General features: G+C 31.5%; 1 protein-coding gene across 3 annotated transcripts in view; it reads right to left on the reverse strand.

Moving 5' to 3' along the window:
• The window catches only part of LOC107371656 (nephrin), a 76,473-nt gene extending 56,661 nt beyond the window's left edge, over window positions 1-19,812 (reverse strand). Inside the window, exon 1 of one of the 3 annotated variants that reach the window (XM_015939802.3) lies at window positions 19,190-19,812. In XM_015939802.3, coding sequence (XP_015795288.2) covers window positions 19,190-19,367 — 178 coding nt within the window. In that variant the 5' untranslated portion in view covers window positions 19,368-19,812. The remainder of the gene's footprint in view (window positions 1-19,189) is intronic. The other 2 variants (XM_015939800.3, XM_089269056.1) reach the window with 2 other exon arrangements.
• Between the last annotated feature and the right edge of the window lie 569 nt (window positions 19,813-20,381).

Consider the following 20,381-nt stretch of genomic DNA (forward strand, 5'->3'; position numbering starts at 1 on the left):
CACAACTTTTTACTATTATTATCAGCAAATTGTTTACTCTCAACATTTTCTGCTTCCCTTCTTTCCTCTATTGTATTTGCTTGTAAACAACAAAATAAACAAAAAATAACAAGCTCAAGCAATTCAGAATTTCATGTTACTCAGTTTTTTTCAATTCTCATTCTCTTCCTTCTCTCGCTCTTTTGTTGATGTTCATCTCTCTCTCTCTCTCCATTGGTGGTTATCATGTAACCTGTTTTTCATATTTATATGGTTATGAGAATCAGAATCCGAAGAAGAAGAAGAAGAGTAAAAAACTTAACAGGATAAATCTGATGGAGGATAAAGAATAAGGGAAACCCAATGAGGTGTTATAATCTGTAAAAACGTTTTCTGCTCAACATGATATTGGCCTGAGAAAAAAGTGTTCAACTCGGCAAATAACATGAAAACAAGTGAAGGTTACACATTGTAATAGACAAATCAGACAAATAAATAGACAGTTAATAATAATGATAGTTTCTCGGTTTTGTGATGAAGATGGACAGTTGATGCTACGGAATGAGCCAAAATTGAATTAAAAGGTAGCACTTAACATGAAAAGATAAAACATTTTTCCTTCTCATTCAACTTCTCTCAATGAATTAACCATGCAAAACCAGATTATCCAATATAATGATATAGCGTGACTTTGCTGACCGTCTTTTCTATCGTCAGGTTCAACAACAACCGGCTATAACATGACAACAATCATCATCAATAATGGTAATAAAATCATTTCCAGTCAACATTTTTATACTCATCAAACACAAGATTCAAGTTAATCAAATTGCTCACCAGTTGAGAAAAGAAAGCAACTGAGAAACGTAGCAAAAAGTGTTAACTTTTTACACAAATTCTGGTTCGTCTGACGATGCAAAAGGCAAAAATTGAAAAATTAAAATGAGTCAAAGAATGTCAATGTTAAGAAGAAGAAAAAAAGCGAAAAAATGATGATGATGATGATCAAGATGAGGATAAAGGTAAATTGGGTTTAAGGCCACAAGATGAAGTTTTGAAACATTCAACTGTTGAGTCAAAAAAGAGGCGGTCATGAGCATGGAGCAGCAAAAGTGGGCAGCATTAGTTGTATTCAATGGTGGCCTTTTACTTATAGCCTGAAGGAAGTTGAAGATGAGAAGGTGATATTATACAAAGAACTACCATTTTGATGCAAGAAGAAGAAGAGAAGATGAAGGGAAAAAAAGGAAAATCTAAATGAAGAAAACCAGAGGCAATGATGAAGTAGCAAGAGAAGAGAGAGAAAGAAAAAAAAACCAGTAGAATGATGAGAAGAAGAAGAGGTCAAGAAGAGAGAGCAGCGTGAGATAGAGGACAAGATCTTGTAAGGAAAATGTAAGATGATGAAGAGAAAGAAGATTGATATAAAAAAGCAAGAAAAGACCTGAGAACCGGAGTAACCAAATCTTCAAGATGGCGTCCAAAGTGAAATTAATTGCTTCATCAGTTGAACTTCAACTTTACCTAGCGACTCTCCTTTATCTTCATCTTTTCATCTTTTCTTTTATTTCTCTCTCTCTCTCTTTCTCTTCTCACTGACCTAGCACGATTCAAGATTTGTTCCAATCTGGAAAGAGACTAATTAAGAGAATCTTTCTTCTCTTACATTTTTTTTGGATTATCCATGAAAGGAAAGAAGATGAAGATGAAAATGGCCAAAGATGGATGAACAGGGGAAAGGGAAAAAGATCAACTTTTCTCTCTTTTCTGCTCAAATGCTCAGCTCTCAATTACAAAGTCAAACTTTTCCTTTCTTCATAATCATCTTTTACCTATCAAAAGAGGCGCTCAGAGTAAAGCGAAGTAGAAACATCTTACAACTTGTCTTCATCATTATCATTATTATCATCATCGCTTCTTCTTCTCCTTAACTTATTTATTGAGTTTCAAGGTTACATTTTTATTCCCGCAAAAGCATCATTGTGAAAATGAGAAGCTCATCATTCCTCTTTTTTTGCTAACCTTTACTTTGATCGATCATCAACACGCAAAGTCATTGACATGGAAACAAGTTAAACTTTCTCTCTCTCTCTCTCTCTGTCAATGTGTTGACCAAGAAACAACAAAATGTTTTACATGAATAGTTGATACAGAAGCACCTCGGCACCTCACCACTTTACCTCATCTTCACATCATTATCTGGGCCATCATTATCATCATCTAGGTTAGGCTGAAACTTGAAAACAAGATTCCTTCACCAAGTGGTAAAGTTATGTTGATTAACAATTATGCAAGAGTCTTGATTGTTTACCAAGTTTGATCAATTGATTATAGTGTATCATTTTACAATGAACGCATAAGGTTTACTTGGCACGCGATCAACACTCATGTTTATCTGGGCAAGAGTTGAATGCAACTAGATAAAGCTGTAAATGCCAAGTTATCACTGTTATTGTTATCATTTATAACATTATCATTAGTTATTTCAATTTGTTTTGTTTGAAAAATAGGAAGATGAGAAGGATAAAGAAATCAATCAGCTATATGTTACTTGGCACACATCATCATCATCTTCATCAATTTGTTGATTTAACAATTATTAAGAATGCTGTTTGTTTGGTTGGATGGTTCAATGTGAAGAGAAATGAGATAATGATGAAAATGAAATCAGAATCAATACAACTTTTTCTTTCTACTTTTTTCTCTTCTTTTTACATCTTCTTTTTTAACACAAGTTAATCAAAAAAAGAGAGAGAGAGAAAGGAAAAAGATTTGTTAAGAAATGGAAAAAAATCAAAGTCAATTGAATCAGAATGATGAGGATGAGAAGAGAAAGAGAAGAAATGAAGATTCTGTTTACTTTTCTCTTTCATCTTGCAAGACATTTTCATTTATCGTTCCTCAATCGTTGCCATTCTTTATCATCATCATTATCATCATTCACTTGCTGCCAGGCTTAATCAAAAGAGCTTCACCAAAATTGATTCAATCGAGTAAGTTAAATTCATCTTAACAAAAATTTTACTCTCATTTTCTTTCCTCATCATCATCAACATCAACATCATCAACGTGAACAAAAAACAATTATTCAATTCTCTGTTCAACTTTTTGTTTGTTTACACAGACAATCATTTCTTCCTGTTGATGACAAAAGAAAATATATAAAATGATTTAACTCTTTTTTTGCTGTGCCTCAGTTAAAAGTTAAAGTAGCAATCATTAAGTTGCAGTTGATAATTTTACTAGAGCTCAAAGGGAAGCAAAGTTTATTCAGACCAACTTGAAGCAAAGTTCAATGTACATCATTGGGTTATTTTGCATTATTATTGTGACATTTAATGGATTAAACTTGAAATATTTTCTCTTGTGAACAAAAGGCAACATTAAATTGATTTGAACCCGAATAACATTAAATAAGAATTATGTTAGAAACGAAAACTCGATCTTTAAGTTTACGAAATAAATCAAGAAACAAACCAAAGAAAATGGCCAACGAAAATATTGACAACTATCGATACTTAAAGACAAAGTATCGATATTAGTTGGAGATACACAAGATAGCAAACTTTTCGATATTCGATTCAAGATTGCGCGGGAATCATGTGAATTGAATCAACCAAAGCAAACATCTTATTGCTTCAACCACGTTTCTTGCTATTGATTTATTTCCTAACCTAACCCAACCTAACCTAATCTAACCACAGTTAGAGATCGTAGTGCTCGATGACAAAGTTATCAAAAGTTAGCAAAGCTATCGATGTCTTTTTTGGCTTTTTAGTCAACTTGAAGTTGAACCAATGACGTGACATCTCAAGCGCAACCAATTTGACTCTAATTTATGGTTGATCCAATCATCGGGTTAGTTTGTGGGTTTTAGAAGTAAAAACTTGACAAAATGTATTATCCATGAAGGTTTATGCTCATTGGTGGCTACATTAGCCATGACTCAACGACTAGAGTTGCTTTGATTATACTAAAAATTTCTTATCGCTTATCAAATTACCTTTGTAGCGTTACAGCTTGAAATGCTGATAGATAAACGGATAATTCAATGTTAACCTTTGACACTATCGTGACCTGGCAAGTACATTTTTAGTAGCAAATTTTTTAAATCCTGAACGTGATAACTAAGAGAATCAAGTATATTATCATTGAACATCATTAGTCAATAGAGAAAAGGAAAAAGGCAAAAGAAAAGTATTTTCATAAAAGTATAATAATTTGCAAATATTATGTAGAGAGAGCTGGAAGAGGATAAAAAGTTCAAGATAAATGATCAATAAGAAATAAGCTAATAATATCTTTTGATAAATATCAACTTTTAAACTTTTTTTTATTGTTATTATGAAAATGCTGAGAGAAGAGAGATAAAAGTAAACTCAAAATGAACAAGAGTAGTAATTATCTGCTACTTGCAAGTTCTTGGGTCACAAAGGTAATTATGAGACACATTAAAGGTAAATAGAGACAGGACTAGATGATGAAGAGTGTCATTTAATTTTAGGCTTTTTGACATGAACATTTCAACGATCGTTTTTTACTTCTTTATATTATCGTTGGTATTAATTGTTACTCCGTTGTTGGGTGAACAGACTTAAGGCTATCATCTAATATTTTTTATCATTTTTTATGCCTTCCAGCAATTGAAACATTTTTGTTCAATGTTAATTATAATGTGATGATGATGAGCAAATTGGTTTGAACCAAAGAAGAAAAAGCAAAAATGATAAATGGAAAATCTGTTTGTTTTTCAGAGAGAGAAACGAAAATCGATTTCATTTTCTGCTTTTTCCATGTCGAGTGAAAAGTTTTGCCAGCAAAAAAGTCTATTTTTGGGTCAAAGTTTCTTTTGCTCATTTTTGCTTTAGCCTTTTGTCCATTTTGATGTGAAAAAAATCATTGCAAGTCTGCAAAATGTTTGTGGTCAACAAGAGTGGACAAACTGAAAATGCTTCTGTTGACTCTACTTCATGATTCAATAATAAAAGATTGAGTGAAAATCTTAGCAGATGATGAGATTTGATGCAAGCTAATCCACTTGGATTAGGTCGACTCATCATCATCAATCTAGCCAAACGTGAAAATTGTTGATATTTTTACCAGAAAAAAGTTATTCCATTAGAAGAGAATGATTTGAAGGCGAAGAAAAAAAAGTAAATCAAACTTTACCATGCAAACGCATTTAAATTGCTTTTTAAACGAAAAGTAAAATTCGTTGCATTTTTTGTTGCAAAATTTTCTATTTACCATGAAAAAGTGTTCAAATCTGAAGAGTGAAACGAAATTTGCAACTGAAAAGAATTCAATTTTAAAGATTGACAAAAAGCTCAGCTTTTCTCGGCTTTAATTTGAAAAGATGAAGAGCAAATTTCAACAAAGCAAGATGTAATTATCGAGACTTGAAGTAAAAAAGTTTTTCACTGCAAAAGTTAAGTGGACATTAAAATGCCTTGAAAGTGCTAATAAGATGAAAACATTGACCATTTTTGATATCAAAGTTTCCCATGGAAGAAGCAGAAGGGTGATAACTATTACCTGGATCCATCATTATAATCATCAACCTCATCTTCCAGAGTCTCTCAAAGAAGCAAAAAAATAAGGTTGGAAGAAAAGAGAATCAGCCTGAAGGGATAATTTTGTTTCATCATCATTCTCATCATCATCCTCTTTTCCTTGGCCCAACATGTTGAGATACAAATAAATGAATGCTTATCACTTTTCAGTTCAACATTTTGTCCTCCAAAGAGAGAGAAGGAGAGAGAAAAGAAAACAAAAAATCATAATTTTTACAATTCACATTAAATTCAATTCTAAATATTATTTTGTTCACTTTTACTTTTCTTGTTCGCTTACCTTACTCAACTTGTTTCATGGTTTGCTCATCTCACCACTAATAAAGGTTGAAAATAAGGTAAACCTAAATATTATTTCCTGCTCAAGCAACAAATGCTAAGGAATGGAGAAAAGAAGAAGAAAAAAAACTTTACCTTCAACTCAATAGGAACCTGAAAGAATATTTAAATTGAATCGATGATAGTTTCAACTAGGTAACCAACAAGAGCAAAGGAAAGTTAACTCAACCTCACCCATTTGCATCCCTCTTCCGTTTCATCTTCATCTTTTTTCCATCTTTGTTTTTTCCATTTTCAAGACTCTTTTTGTTTTCAACTTTTCACATTTTGTTTCCAATTTCATTAAACTTTCTCCAAACAATTTCTTCTCTTTGCCAAGTTTACCAGAAAAAGATATTCAGACATATTGATGAACAATTATTTAAATTTGGGAGAAAAATCTTTTCACCCTTTTACTTTCATCTCTTTCATATTCAGTTATCGAGAAAAGTGTTTCATTATTTTCTGACTTTGCTTCACAGGAACAACAAACTATCTCTACACGGAATCTCATTTCATGTTAAGCCTAAAGGCTAATGTAATCGTTAAAGGGTGCCCTGGTTCAACCATTTGTTTACTATTGGTCTTGGTTCAAAATGGTTCACTCTCATCAACTTCATCAGGATGAAGCTCTGGGAAAAAATAATCTCTCTTGTGATTATGCACATGAGATGGGAATGAGGAGAAAGACTTGAAAAGAGTTGCATTATTAGAAACGGATAACTTGAAAAAAAGGTAACATCAATTGATATCAACCTGTTTTTTGCTTGACAATGTTACCAAAGGTAAACATTTTCTTAATCAAACAGAAGCAAAAGACTCGAGTTAATTACAATTTACAATAAACAGGAAAACATGTAATTATAACAGTCGATTAATGAAGTTGCTTGAAGAGAATGCGAGCAAAAAATTGTACAACTTTTTTCTTTCCTTCAATTCATAATCAACTTTTACATCAATAATTAAAAAGTTATTGGGTTGATGCAAAAATGAATGTCCGTTTGCAACTGTTCAGGTTTCTCAAGTGTTGCAGGTTTACCTTTATGGTGATCAAATTGGAGTTTTTCAACACACTTTGTAACATCTTTTGATGGAGCGATATGAGTTTGTACAAATTGCGATAATTGATTGTCTGGTTAACGAGCTCAGTGTGAAAATTGCTTTGAGAATAACAATAAAGTCCATTTTCATCTCAGTTTTTTTTCTTGGTAGCCAATACTGTGTCATCATCATTATGGTCAACACAGTTGATTTGGGTTCAATCAATTTGTTATCACAATAAAATAATGACTCTACTTCAACTTTGATTCAACCAAATCGGTTAAGCTTTGTAGAGGTGAAAAAAAAGTAAACTTGAAAATAGCAACTTATCAGGTTCAACATCAACTTTGATCATCAATTTTATCTCTGTCATGATAAATACATTTTTTAGTTCAACCTTTTGATCGACACTCTTGTTGAAATAATATTAGGTTGTCCGGGCCAAAATGGCGGACATTTGATTGTTGTTAACTTCGAATTACTTGAACTTTTTTTTATGAATTTTCGGTTAATGATACCTGAATAGCTAAGAATTTTTTTGAAATTAAAAGAATAGAATTATATGGTTTGGTTAATTAATTAGAACAATTTAAATCAAAAATTCGTTTTTTTATTTTGTCGAAAATTTCAAAAAATCAAAGGGTCCCCCCTTTGATTTGCTCGCTAACTTTTTTCAATTTTTGGATGTTTTTTGATAATCAAATAAAAGCGTTTAATTTTGTTGAGTAAATTAAATTACCATTCGATGAAAGAAGGCAAGACGAATAATTTGTGTTAATTTCGTGCATCTATCAGTTGAGGTTTAGTCTACAGACTCGATCAAAGAGGGGAAATTTTCGATTTATGATTTTTTTAATAAATTTTCTAATAACTTTTTAATTATTGTTAATTTCAGCCTGAAATTTTGCATAATTAATTTTGTGGTATCTGTTAATAAAATTCCGAAATTTGAGTTAGCTACGAAATTCCTATTCAAAAATATTTTTGATCAAACTTCCGCCACTTTGGCCCGGACAACCTAATAATGTAAAATAACCCGATGATGAATGCAACTTTTTAATCAAGTGAACCTTGAGAAAGCAAAACAGTTGAACCATTAGTCAAACGTTTCCTTTGAAAAGACGTTAATAAAACGTTGAACCGTTTGAAAACTCAACGAAAAAGTTTTTCACCATTTCAATGTCACTGAGTCATCCATATAAAATGAAAATAATAAAACTCATTAAAGTAAATAAAAGGTGTCAGAACTTATTGATAAAACATTGGATTTCCAATCAAAAATTGATACCAATCGAAAGCTTGAAGTCCATATAATCGATGAGTAGAACACCCAGAATACAGAGCAAACCTAAAAAAGTTTAAAATTTAAAGTTTTCTCAATTCTGAGAGAATGACTAGCTTGAAATGTTTACCATGATTTGGATTGTTGATCGGAAAACGGACTAGAAAGGTTCGTCTAATGTTTTCTCTGAAATTTTTGTTACTTTTCTAGAAAACAATTGATTGCTTGAGGCGGGAAAAAGCAGTAAATTTGTTACAAATTTTTCAATGTTTTCCAATGGAATCGAGTCTATTAGTTTGATGTACTTTTGAAGCATGGAAAAATTAACTCAACTTGATAATAGGAAATGATAATGAGCTCAATTCATTGTTTCAACACGACACAATCATTGACATTGAATCAGGAAATTGAACGCATGGTGATGATGAAGATGCACAGAAACAGATGAGACAAAAAGTACGCTGAGAAAGAAAAAGATGATTCTTTTGATTCAGGAAGTTGCTCTGATGATGATGATGGTGCAAAGGCAATATTGATAAATAATCAATAGTCTAAGGTCAGGAAGAGGTTGCAATGGCACTTGTTATTGATCCAATATCCGGTTATTTCCGATTCTTCCAACACTTTTTTTTCTCTCTCTTTCTTTTTCACTCTTCTTTTCATCTTCCATATTCATCTTGTTCTTGAAAAAAAGGCAAAAAACTTTCTTCTAATGATTTTTTCTTCTTTTCCACTTTTCCTCTCAGCATCCATATCTCACTCCCTGTGTCTATTGTTGAACTTTTTAAATGAAAATAAAGTATCTGAACAAGACAACTATTTTCTTTTCTCACTGTCATCAGTTTCTTTTCATTCTTTCATTTTTCCCTGAATTTCCTGAGTTTTTCATCTTTTCCTTTTTGCCATGAAAGAATGAAATGAAAAAGAAGAAACCTTTTTCCTTCTGCTCATCATTTTTAAACTCGACTTGGTTCGACTCACAATTCATTATCAAATATTGATATTCTTCATGTTTTCCTATTGACCAGAAAGAAAAAAGTAAAATTATTTTCAATGAATTATCAATTTGAAAATGTTGCCATTAATAACGATATTATCATTTGTGCTATTGAACATTAAAAATGTATGAGATGAGAAAAAAAGAGGCAAGAAAAAGGGAAGAAAATGAAGAAAAGTTAAGAAAAGATTGTTGCAGAAGATGAAGATGAAAAGATAATGAGATAGATGAATTATAGTTTGTATAATATTACTCTTAATATCGTTCATCACTTCCTCTTGTTGTTCATCTTTCTTTAAGATGAAGATGATGAGGATGAGAATTGAGATTTAATGGTGAAATATTCTAAGCGCTTTGTTAAAACTCTTATTTTTTCTTCATTTTCTTCTTCTTTCTTTCGCTTCCCTTTATTTTCGTAGTTATCATCATTTCACCAACAAGATTGAGCAAAGTAATTTATTAATAGGCTGAAGCTGAGAGTCAGATTAGTTTATTATTTTCTTGTGTTTTTACTGTGGTTTTACTTTATGATTTACATCGCTCTTTTTGTGCTTTTTGTGCCTCTTTTTACCTCAACACTTTATTATTTAATTATTTTTTTCTTGAAAAAAAAAGTTTCTCAATATTCAGCTTATCATGACGTAAAAATGGAAATTATCAATATCATGGTGTGAAGTTGAATCTGCCAGATTTTCACCTGAGCAAATGCTTTTTCTTCTCATGGTGAGATTTTCAGATTAACTGGAGAAATATTTACTTGCAAATATATGCTGAAACTTTGAGATTAAAATTGAAAAAAAATTCAATTCACCATTTCCATTCATTTCATCTTTCAAATGAAATTCAAAGTTTCATGAACATTGAGTCGTTGGTACATTCAAAGTGTTTAGACAGAAATTTGCTCGATATTAGGCACTTTTTTAAAAATTTGATTCAAGCGCTCAAAAGAGGCTCTTTGAGTTGTCAAAGGTTAGCTTTGATTGTAGTATTGCTGAAGGTATTGTTGAGAAAAGTCGATGGTAAAGGAGTCGAGTTGATTGGTTAGCACTTAACGTGACATTGACTTGGTACTCGACCAATTTATTAGTGTGGCTGGAGTGTGAGAGTAGTGAGAACTGGAGCTGATGAAGTGAAGGCACCTTGAGGTTCAGTCAGGTTGGACTGATTCCATGCATCACAATTGCGATCATTGCAGTTGCTTCAAGTCTAATCATGTGTCAAAACCATTACTCACACAGGACTAGAGATAAAAATTTTCGTGTTTTTGCCTTATTGATTCATCTTTTACTTCAACAGTTTTATTCAACTTGCAACTGAACCATTATTTATCATTTAACCCTTTTATTCACGAACACAATTTCCAAGAATCTTTCCAACTTGTTAAAACGAACAATAATTTTTCCCTTTTAATATTGGAACTTTCAGCAATTAAACCATTCAAAGGCAAATTGCATTCCATTGTAACGCTAAAATGATTCATTTCAAATGAATAATTGGCCGAAAAAATGATTAAAACTGAACGCTGATACTTGAAACTTTTTGACCGGTTGCAATCAAGATGCATGCAAAATTGCTATCGACTTTGGAAAAACTGAAAACTGTTTTATTGAAAACTTGAAGAAAGAATAAAAGTCAAAATTTCTATTCTTTTGATAAAAAATTTAATCTCATTGAATGCAGATTAAGATGTCTTGGAACGCGAAAATGCAAATAAAAGTAAAATCTTGAAATTGATTCAAGTAGATTCCATTGTAATATTAACAAGATATTTTTGGCTGCTGTTGAAGAGCTGTAAGACTAGTAAGTGTAATGTTGAGTTAACATTTTTCTTCACCTTTGACCACTTTCCCTTCAATCATTTTTCCATCTTCATCTTTTAATGTACAACAGTAAAAGTGGTTCATAAATGGCGAGAAAAGGTAAAGTAGAGGCTTGAATTAAAATGATCATCATAATCATCATTTGAACAAAACTCCTTATCGGCTACTTAAAGTTGATAGCCTCAGGCTTGGTCATTTTGATCGTTTTCTTTTCTTTTCTTTTCTGTCAAATGTTAAGTGGTATTTTGTTCATCAACATCATCATCATCATCATCATTATCATTATCATCGTCTGTCAGTTTCAACTAGCAAATATACTTTACTCACTTCTCATCAGGTTCAGCATCTTGAGAAAAAAGCAGAATAAGCAAAAGAGAAGAAGAAAAAATCTTATTCTTCCGATCCTAATCTGATTCCATTATCCTTGTTGACCTTTTTTCATCTTAAAAAGGTAACCTTTACTCTCACTTACACAAGACTTTCAGGTAACAAAAGAGGATGAGAAGCACCATTAAGTAAGTTAAAGGTGAGTTAGTGGCGAAAAATTGTCTTCATAGGAGGTATTGTTCAATGATAATAACTTTTCTTGTTGCATCAGAAGAAAAGTGAGTTTCAAAGAAAATTGATAAAAGTGGATGAAAATGATTATGTTGATGAAGAGAGAGAGAAGAAGATGAAACAAAAAGTAAGAACTTTCATTCTCTATTCCATTCTCTATGGTCTTTTGAGTGAAAAGATTGAACCTTTAATGGCTCATTTCGATAAATACTTTTAAAGATGTAATAAAGGTTCCAATTGAACGGACCCAAAGTTATTGACGGCTCAAGACATTTTCAAGATTCTCATCATCATAATCTTCATCAGTTTTCATCTCTAGTCTTCTCAACCTCTAAGCTGCAAAAGTCACCAGTTCAGCGGTTTTACAGTTCGTTCATTGATATTCTGTTGGAGAAATGCATTTTCATCCAAACTCTTGAAACAAGTAATAACGAAAGAAAGATCCACATGAAGATGATAAAGATAAAGATGGCTCGTCAAGTGTCACCCTGGACTTAACATTTTTTAGTCAATTACCTTTTTGCATGAGTTAAGTATGAAATGGAATTATTTCTTTTCGCATTTTCTTCTTCTTCTTTTTTACTTTCAAGGTAAACAAATTCTCATTAGTGATCATCATCATCATGCTGTCAATTGGATGACAACTTGCTCCTTTACTTATCATTTTCATTTCATTTTTATTCATCTTCTCTTTTCTTTGCAAACTGGTAAATGTACTGAAGAAAGAAATGCTGCAACCTTGTTATACATTTTTCGCCATGTAATCCATGTTAATATTAACATCTTGAGCTTTCCAGTTGTTCATCTTGAACAAACTACTTCAACATGTTCATTGTTATCGTTATTATCATTCAAGTTATTATTGTTAGTCTTTTTTTACAGGAAAATGCTATCATTGTAAGTGTCATATCTTGATAATCTAATGCTTAAGTTTCACCTTTCTTTTTGCACTTCCTAAACTAATATGGACTGAAAAGTGGAGAAATTGAAATATCTATCAAATCTGAAAATGAATGAATTTTCCTTTTGCTTCTGGTAAACTTGGTTGAACATTATCAATTGGAAATTTTGCCAATTTTTTTGCTTCTTTTTGCTTCATCTTCTTATATCATTCCATTTGCGAATGAATAGAAAAAAAAAGAAAGTTCATTGAGAAATGATGATAATCACAATACAAAATGTATATCATGTTGAATGGAAAAGGACAAATTTTTCATTTCAAATGAAAGTCACAATGTAATAACATGAAAATAAAAGTAATAATCGATGGAATTGAAATCATTGAAATCATTTTGCAATGTAACAGTAAGAAGGACAGTAATATCATCTTACATGTAACCATAATCATAATGATATAATATTCATTATCAATAAACATTTTCCTGTTATTATAATAATAAATTATCATTAGTCTAAAAAGCAGGCAAAATGACAAAATATGATATCACAGGGTAAGGTTGGGTTCATCTTTTGCGGTTACATTCATTGAATCAAAATGTGTGTCTTGATTGAAACTGATAACAATGAAAGGACAAATGTGAAAGTTGATGTTTCAACACAAATGGGGAAAAGTTTTGCTTGTCAGTAAAATACTGGAAGCGACAAATCATTAAAAGTTTAATCTAACCTAACCAAACCTAACCTATGACGCTAATAGCGATAAAGAGATAAGTGAAGACAAAAGATAAAACTTTGTTACAAATCAGTTCAAATCAAATCAAATCAAAGTTTGTAAAAACTTATCATTCGTTTACGATTTTATTGGGTTTCCTTTCATGTTAGTCTAATCGGTTGCTGAATGTTTAAGGAAATCAGGGCAGATTTTCATGTTTTATTGTTGAGGATTTTTTTCATTTGCAATTCAAAGCTATTTGGCAAATCAATTAAAGGCTGTGAGAATCTACAGATTAATTGATTCTCAATATAAATTGATTTCCTTTGCGTGTAGTTTAATGGTCAATTGAATTTAAATACATTAAACTACTAAATGATTGGCGAAGTCAAGTAAAAGGTGAACAAAAAATTATCTAATTTTCCTTTTTTATTAACATCAATATTTGATTTGTCTTTACTTTTTTTCGTCTTTTTTTCTGGTTAATGTTTAGTCGCGTGATACTGATGATGAGAATGATGTGAATAAAGATGAGGTTGAAAATGATGATGATGGCGATGGTCAAGGTAGAATGGTTATCAGGTTAAAAGGAAGAATCCAATTAGTGTTGATCATCATCATCAAGATAATCATCGTCAAAACAGAATTCAGATTTCTACATGTAAATGATGAAGGGCAAAAGCATCTGTCAATAGATTATCTCAGCTGCCTCATCATCCCTCATCATTATCATCTTCATCTGTCTTCTCTTTGTCCTTGTTCACTTTTCATCATATATTCATCCATTTTCCTCTTTTTTTTACAACAACTTTTTTCTCCTTCTTCTTCTTAAAACCATCTTTTTTGTATCAACTTTTTCTTGACACACAATGATGATTATAATAATGATGAGGATGAACTTTAAACATCCAATTTACTCTTGTTCATTTCACACTCTGCTCTTCCCTCACCTCATCCTCATCATCAAGCTTCTTAAATAATCGCACTTTTCAATTGCCTTTGAACAAAGCCTTGAAAGACCAACTTCAACTTTAATTGTTGAACCAAAATCTGATCAACATTAAACCAAAAAATGTTTCGGTTCATTTTAAAGATGATGATTTTATCCTCATTAAGGCATGTTGTGTGAGTTCCTATCCAAGAAGAAAGATTGTTGAAAGAAGAAAAACTTTTCTATTTTTTCTCTTCCAATGTAAACTCGACGAAAGAAAAGTCCAAGTTAAAGGACAATTTCTTGAGAAACTAAACACGCGTCCTTCATCATCATCATTATCAGTTAAGAGAGCAATAACACTGAAAAACCATCTGAGCTTCTTCAACCTCTTTGCCTAAAGGTGAAACCTTCACTTTCGCTGCCTCTTTTGACCATGAAAATGGTGACCAATTAATGATCTTTGTATCTTTTCATCTTCAATGTTTACGAGGCAAAGCTCTCTATCATCATCAAGCTGGCTCGTTCAACTGTTCAAGTTGACACACAAACAAACATTTAACTTGTGATCAAGACAAATTGGTAGAAAAGTTTTACTCCAAAAATTGATAAACAATTGCAACCTTTACATTTGGACTTTGAGTTTCACCAAAACGTCAACAGTTGAAATTGTTGAAACTCTTCTGTCGTGCATTTGATGAGAAAGTAGTAAATCAATTTGTCTTGTAAACCATTGAACAAAAGTTCTGGCAACAATAAGGGTTTCTGTCAATTTACATAAGCCATCTGAGTTTGGCTTATCTTCATTAATGCAGCTTTTAGAGTTAAAGTAAACTCATAACTAGAAATGAGATTCATTAAGAGATCAAACAGTCAACTGCTTATTTAATCAATGAATGAAACAAACTTGTTATCGTAAAGATGATAAACAATGAAAATTGTCTTAACAAAACTTTACTTACAATGGTTATTGTAATTTGAATCATGTTAAATTGAACCTTCTTTTACATTTCAAATATCAATATCAAGTTACTCTGAAAATGTTGATTCAGTCCAAGTACATCTAATAATGATAATGTAAAAACTGGAACCTTCATAATTTGACAGTTTTGCAAAGTGAACAAGTTAATCAGGGAAAAGTTGACTAAACCAGAGATAAATTTACTTGGCAAACTGAAAAGGTTTACATTTTTAAACCTTGTACACTCTACTCAAGTTTATCAACTCAAGTGACGCCAAAGTTTGGCATTCATCATCAGGTTATTATTGTGACAAAAAACACTCGATGCAATTAAAAGCAAATGTACCGATTACAGTTGATTGGATTGATATAAATTGATTCAATAATGAACATTTCAATTAATCAAGTGTCTACAATTGACAGTTAAACATTGTAAAATGTTACTTTCAGCTTCAACGACTGACTTTACTCAAAGGTTCACTCAAAGGTTAACTCAAGAGTTGACTTACATCATTGGGTTACTTTGCATAACATTTTAACAGATTAAGGGTCGACCCGATAACAAACATTCAAATGTTGAAGGCAATCAGTATTTAATCAAATGGTTTAATTGTATGAACGAAACTGTTTTCAAATTGGTTAACCAACTGAGCACAGTTTACTCTAAAGACAATGATAAAGAGATTGATTAGACCTGATAAAAAAGTCAAAACCAAAATGAAAGTAGGCAAAGCTATTGAAAGCAATGGAAAATCAAGATTTTTTAAAGTTGAAAAAAATGTTGAGATTAGATTACATATTGGCCTAATATCTGCAAGTTATGAGATAAAACACTCGGATTTCACCTTCGAGCTTATATCTCATAACTTCTCGATCTAATGTTCAATTATTATTTGCTTAAACAAACAGTTGAAATATGCAAATAACGTCAGCTCGGATTAACTGCAATTGATTTGATTCTAATAGACATTTTTAACATTTAAAATGAACTTATCACCACCATCCAATCGGATGAAAATTGAATTGCTTTTTTCCCTGTTTTTTAATCAAAAATATTATCAAGAAAATCCAAAGATGGAAAATGCTCATTACTAATCATTTTGACAAGACAAACAACGACAACGACAAAGTGCGATGAGAAAAGCGCTTGGAACAAAAAGTGGCCAAGTAAGTTTAAAATCACAACTCAGTGGGAACAGATTGAGTGGGTTAGGCTCATGGGAAGCTGTTATAGAGAGAAGGAGAAACAAGAAAAAGACAGAGAAATGATGATGAAAAGAATCAAGAAGCTTTATCAACATTATCTTTCTCTTCTTTCGATTAACAAGAAGAAGATGAAGGGAGACAATTTCATTTGTATCCCCTGATGAGTTAACATCTTGTCCAGTTTTTAAGTGTAATCTTTTTTCTTCTTCTCGCAATCAAGAGTGGGTTTTTGATGATGAGTTAGTGTGAGAGATAAAAAAAGCAGAGTCGATGATCTTTAACTCTCTTTCTCTAGTTTCACATGAAAATTAGTATAAATGTCTGAAGCTGCAAGATGATATTGAAAAGTGGAAAGGGAAGTGAGCCTTATAATTTTGTCTGATAGTTTTTGTTTCCAACTAAAGTCCACAGTTGAATAATAATTTGCTCAAAGTTATCATCTTTTACCAGGCTCATTAAATCCCTTAGCTCATTAGAGAGTGAGTTGAGTGAAAAGAGTGAATCTCACGCAAATCATCGTCTCTCTCTCTCTCTCCTGTCCAACTCTCTCCCACCTACTGATGTCACCCTTTGCTGTGACAATCTCAACTCTCATCAAAAGTCCACTTTTTGTTAACAGTTGAATCTCTGGTCATTTTGGAAAAGGAAAATTAAATTAAATTCAAGAATAAATGTTTTTGTAATTAAAGTCAAGAATAAAAAAGGTTTCAAAAGTTTCATTTCCATTGTTCATGAACATTAAGACATCCTGCTCTCCATCTTAATCCCAACCATTCTTCATCTCAGCACGTTAAGATTTTGAGCCGAAAAAAAACGAAAAGAAGCAAAAAAATTGAAAAAGTTTTTTGATTCTCGTCAACGAATCGAAACCAAAATGGCGCAATTGAAACGCTAAACGCCCAAGAGTGTTAATTGTTGCACTTAAATGGTATGAAAGTTGTACAAAGAAATGGCAAAAAAGCAAAAGTGTTTTCACTTGAAAGTCAATATTGAATAGACTTTACACTTTGAGAAAAGTCTTCATTTTCATTCCTTTTTTTTCATCAATTTTACATCTTTTGTGCTCATCAGAGGAAAAATGTCTTAACATTTTGTTTGAACAAAAACTTTTGTTGAAAATTTGCTGAACCAACAAACGTCGACTAACTCCACCTTGTCTTTCATCTTCATCCTCATTCATTGAAGAGCACTTTCTTTGGATACGCTTTTGTGGGTCAAATGAAGATGTTGACGAGCGAAGATGAAAATTGGAGAAAAATTTAGTTTACTTTCAATTGTATTGCATTTCAAGATAAATGATGCTACTAATGATGATCAACATGATAACGATAAGGTACAATTAAGAGTTTTCACAATTATCCAACTCAAGGTGTTCATCATTCATGTTCATCAGAAAATCTTATCCAAGACTTGAGATGAAAAGAAATGTTTATTTTCTTCTCGATTTTTCATTTCCGTTTCCAACAATTTTCATGTTGAAAGGTAAACTAAATCATCATCAATCAGCAAGTCATTTAAATGATATTTGATAATGAAAGGTGATAAAAGTGACTATCTGTTCACAGAATCATATTTATCATTCATTATCAGAACAGAGGAAAACAATCAATTTTACATGATAATTTATACTCTCTTTGCAAATGGTCAACACTTTTATCACCTTTCATCTCTTATCAACACAACATTTTCATTTAAATCTCAAAGTTTACCTTTCATCTTTCAGTATAATTCATATTTTGTCGCCATTTTTCTCATGTTTTCTCCATTTCCTATTTTCTCACCCAAAAATGATATGACATGGCATTGTCATTATCACAATGTTTTTATCACTTTATCAACAACAAGAATATTGAAAGAGAGAGAAAAGGAAAACATTCTTGTTTATTCGTTGAAACACACACAGCATTTTCAGGGTTCAACATTTGGACAGAATCAAGATGAAAGAAGCTAATATTAACAAAGTAAATGGAAACGAAAAATTGTTCCAAATTGTTCTGATAAACAAGAATAATAATTGATGGTGGAAATCAAGTTATTGTAACAGTTAATGATGAAAATGCAAGAAAATGCAATCAAAAGTAAATTAGAAAAAATTGTTGGATAACAGAAGAAGGCAAAAGTTGGAGAAAAGGTGTTAAAGGGTTATTCCAGTGAGAAGTAAACAGTTAACTAGATTATGGTAAAATTGGCTATTCTTTGGTTCTAAATAAAGTTCAATTAACTCATTATTTCATGATAAAACAGAGAAAAAAAACCTTTTCTTTAGAAGCAAAAAAAGAGCAAACTTGAGATGCAACGGAAATCATCATCTTCATCATCATCATTATAATCATTTTTAATTCTTATTGAGTTATCATTTTCTTTATCATTATCATTTTATCTTGTTTCTCTCAGAAGATGAAAATGATTTTTTAACTATTAATCTACAATCATTTGGTCATCTTTTTCCCACGAATAAGGACAAAAACTTGAAATGCTCAAGAAGATGCAATGAAGAAAAAAAAAGAAAGAAAAGTGTTCCTCTTCATTTTGCTTCTTCTTATTTACTAATTAACTCATCCAACCGGTTTCATGATCATCCAAGAAGCAGTAAGATGAAGAAACTCAGAAGCTCTTATCTGGTCAACATTCATGTTACCCTTAAGCCTTCCTACCTGTCTACTCTGTTCTTGTTTTCATCTGCAATTTATTTCAATTCATTATCATCTTATCACAGTTATTACCATACAATTATCTTGAATCATAATCTCACAATGATTATATTTATAAATTCAACAGTTTTCTTATCTTAATCTGTGTCCTTCTTTTGGACAACAATTAAACTGATTAAGAATGGAAATGGATAAAGAGAGGGGAAAATGTTTTAATCCAAGTTTGTCCAATCATGATAATGAAAAGGCATCAAACTTACCTATTGAACGATTATGAGGTGAATCTGAATATTTATTCCGCACATTGGATTCATTTGGATTGAGTATGTCCATTGAGTTCACTTTGGATGTTAACGAAATAAAAATATTGGTTAATATAAATAAATTTATCACATACTCCATTGGAATTGAATTGGTGTATGAATGGATCAAACCCATCCATTCAATGATGCAAGAGATTAACCGACAATTGGCTTTGATTGAGACAAAATTCAAAGTGTGGAGGGCGCAGTAAAGGCGACAGGTAAACTTGGTCAAACATGCACACAATACACAATGTTTAATCAGTTATCAAATCCAGTGTTGATTCATCGGCTTGAGGTTAACATTCAAGTGATACCAGAAATGGGTGACGTTAACGTGTTGACCTGTTCATTAGGTAAACACTTTTGATTCACTTTGTAATCCAATAATTAGTGTTGACCGTTAATTAACACTGATTTACAATTGAATTTGTTGAACCATTTAAACAGTTTGTTGATTCACATAACATTACAATGAACAATGTTGCTTAAACCTTACACTTACTATAGCTTAAGACTAACTAAACTTGTTTCACTCTTAACATAACATTTCAACTCAACTTGCTATTGAGGCGTCAAGTAAAGTGAAGTTAACAGCCATCTATTGGCTTTTGTAGAAGTTTATATTTTTTCGTTTAGGTTGAGAGATTTACGTTAGTCAGTTGTTGCGAGTTTAATGGCTCTTTGTAATTATACTTCATTCATCATCGCGATTTAATTGAATTAATTTTTAATCTTCAAATTAGGTTCAATTCTTTGCTCGAGAGGATAAAAAAGTAATGAGTTTTACAGTTTTTTGGATCAACCTTAATGCTAAATCTTGTGCTAAGTGGTTAACCTTTTCCCTTTGAGATTCAACCCTTAGTCTCGGTATTTAGTCACGAAGGATCGCAAATTATAATCTTAGTTCATTTGAGAAAGCAAGTGTTTAATTGAATGGAGATCGAAATTTCAATTACGATTCAACAATTTTGTAGGTCAACTCATGAGTCTTTTAAACAGGGGCTATCACTGAATTCCGAGTAATCTTACTTGAAAATTATTATGATTAATATGATATTATAACTAAAAAGTTATTTTCTAATTAACGATAGGACTATGAAATCAATGAAAACTATTCATTATATCAACTATGAGGTGGAAGGTGCGA

This window comes from Tetranychus urticae, chromosome 3 (genome assembly GCF_039701765.1).
Source record: "Tetranychus urticae isolate SD_2017Ah chromosome 3, NJAU_TeUrti_SD_1.0, whole genome shotgun sequence".
Classification (NCBI taxonomy): domain Eukaryota; kingdom Metazoa; phylum Arthropoda; class Arachnida; order Trombidiformes; family Tetranychidae; genus Tetranychus; species Tetranychus urticae.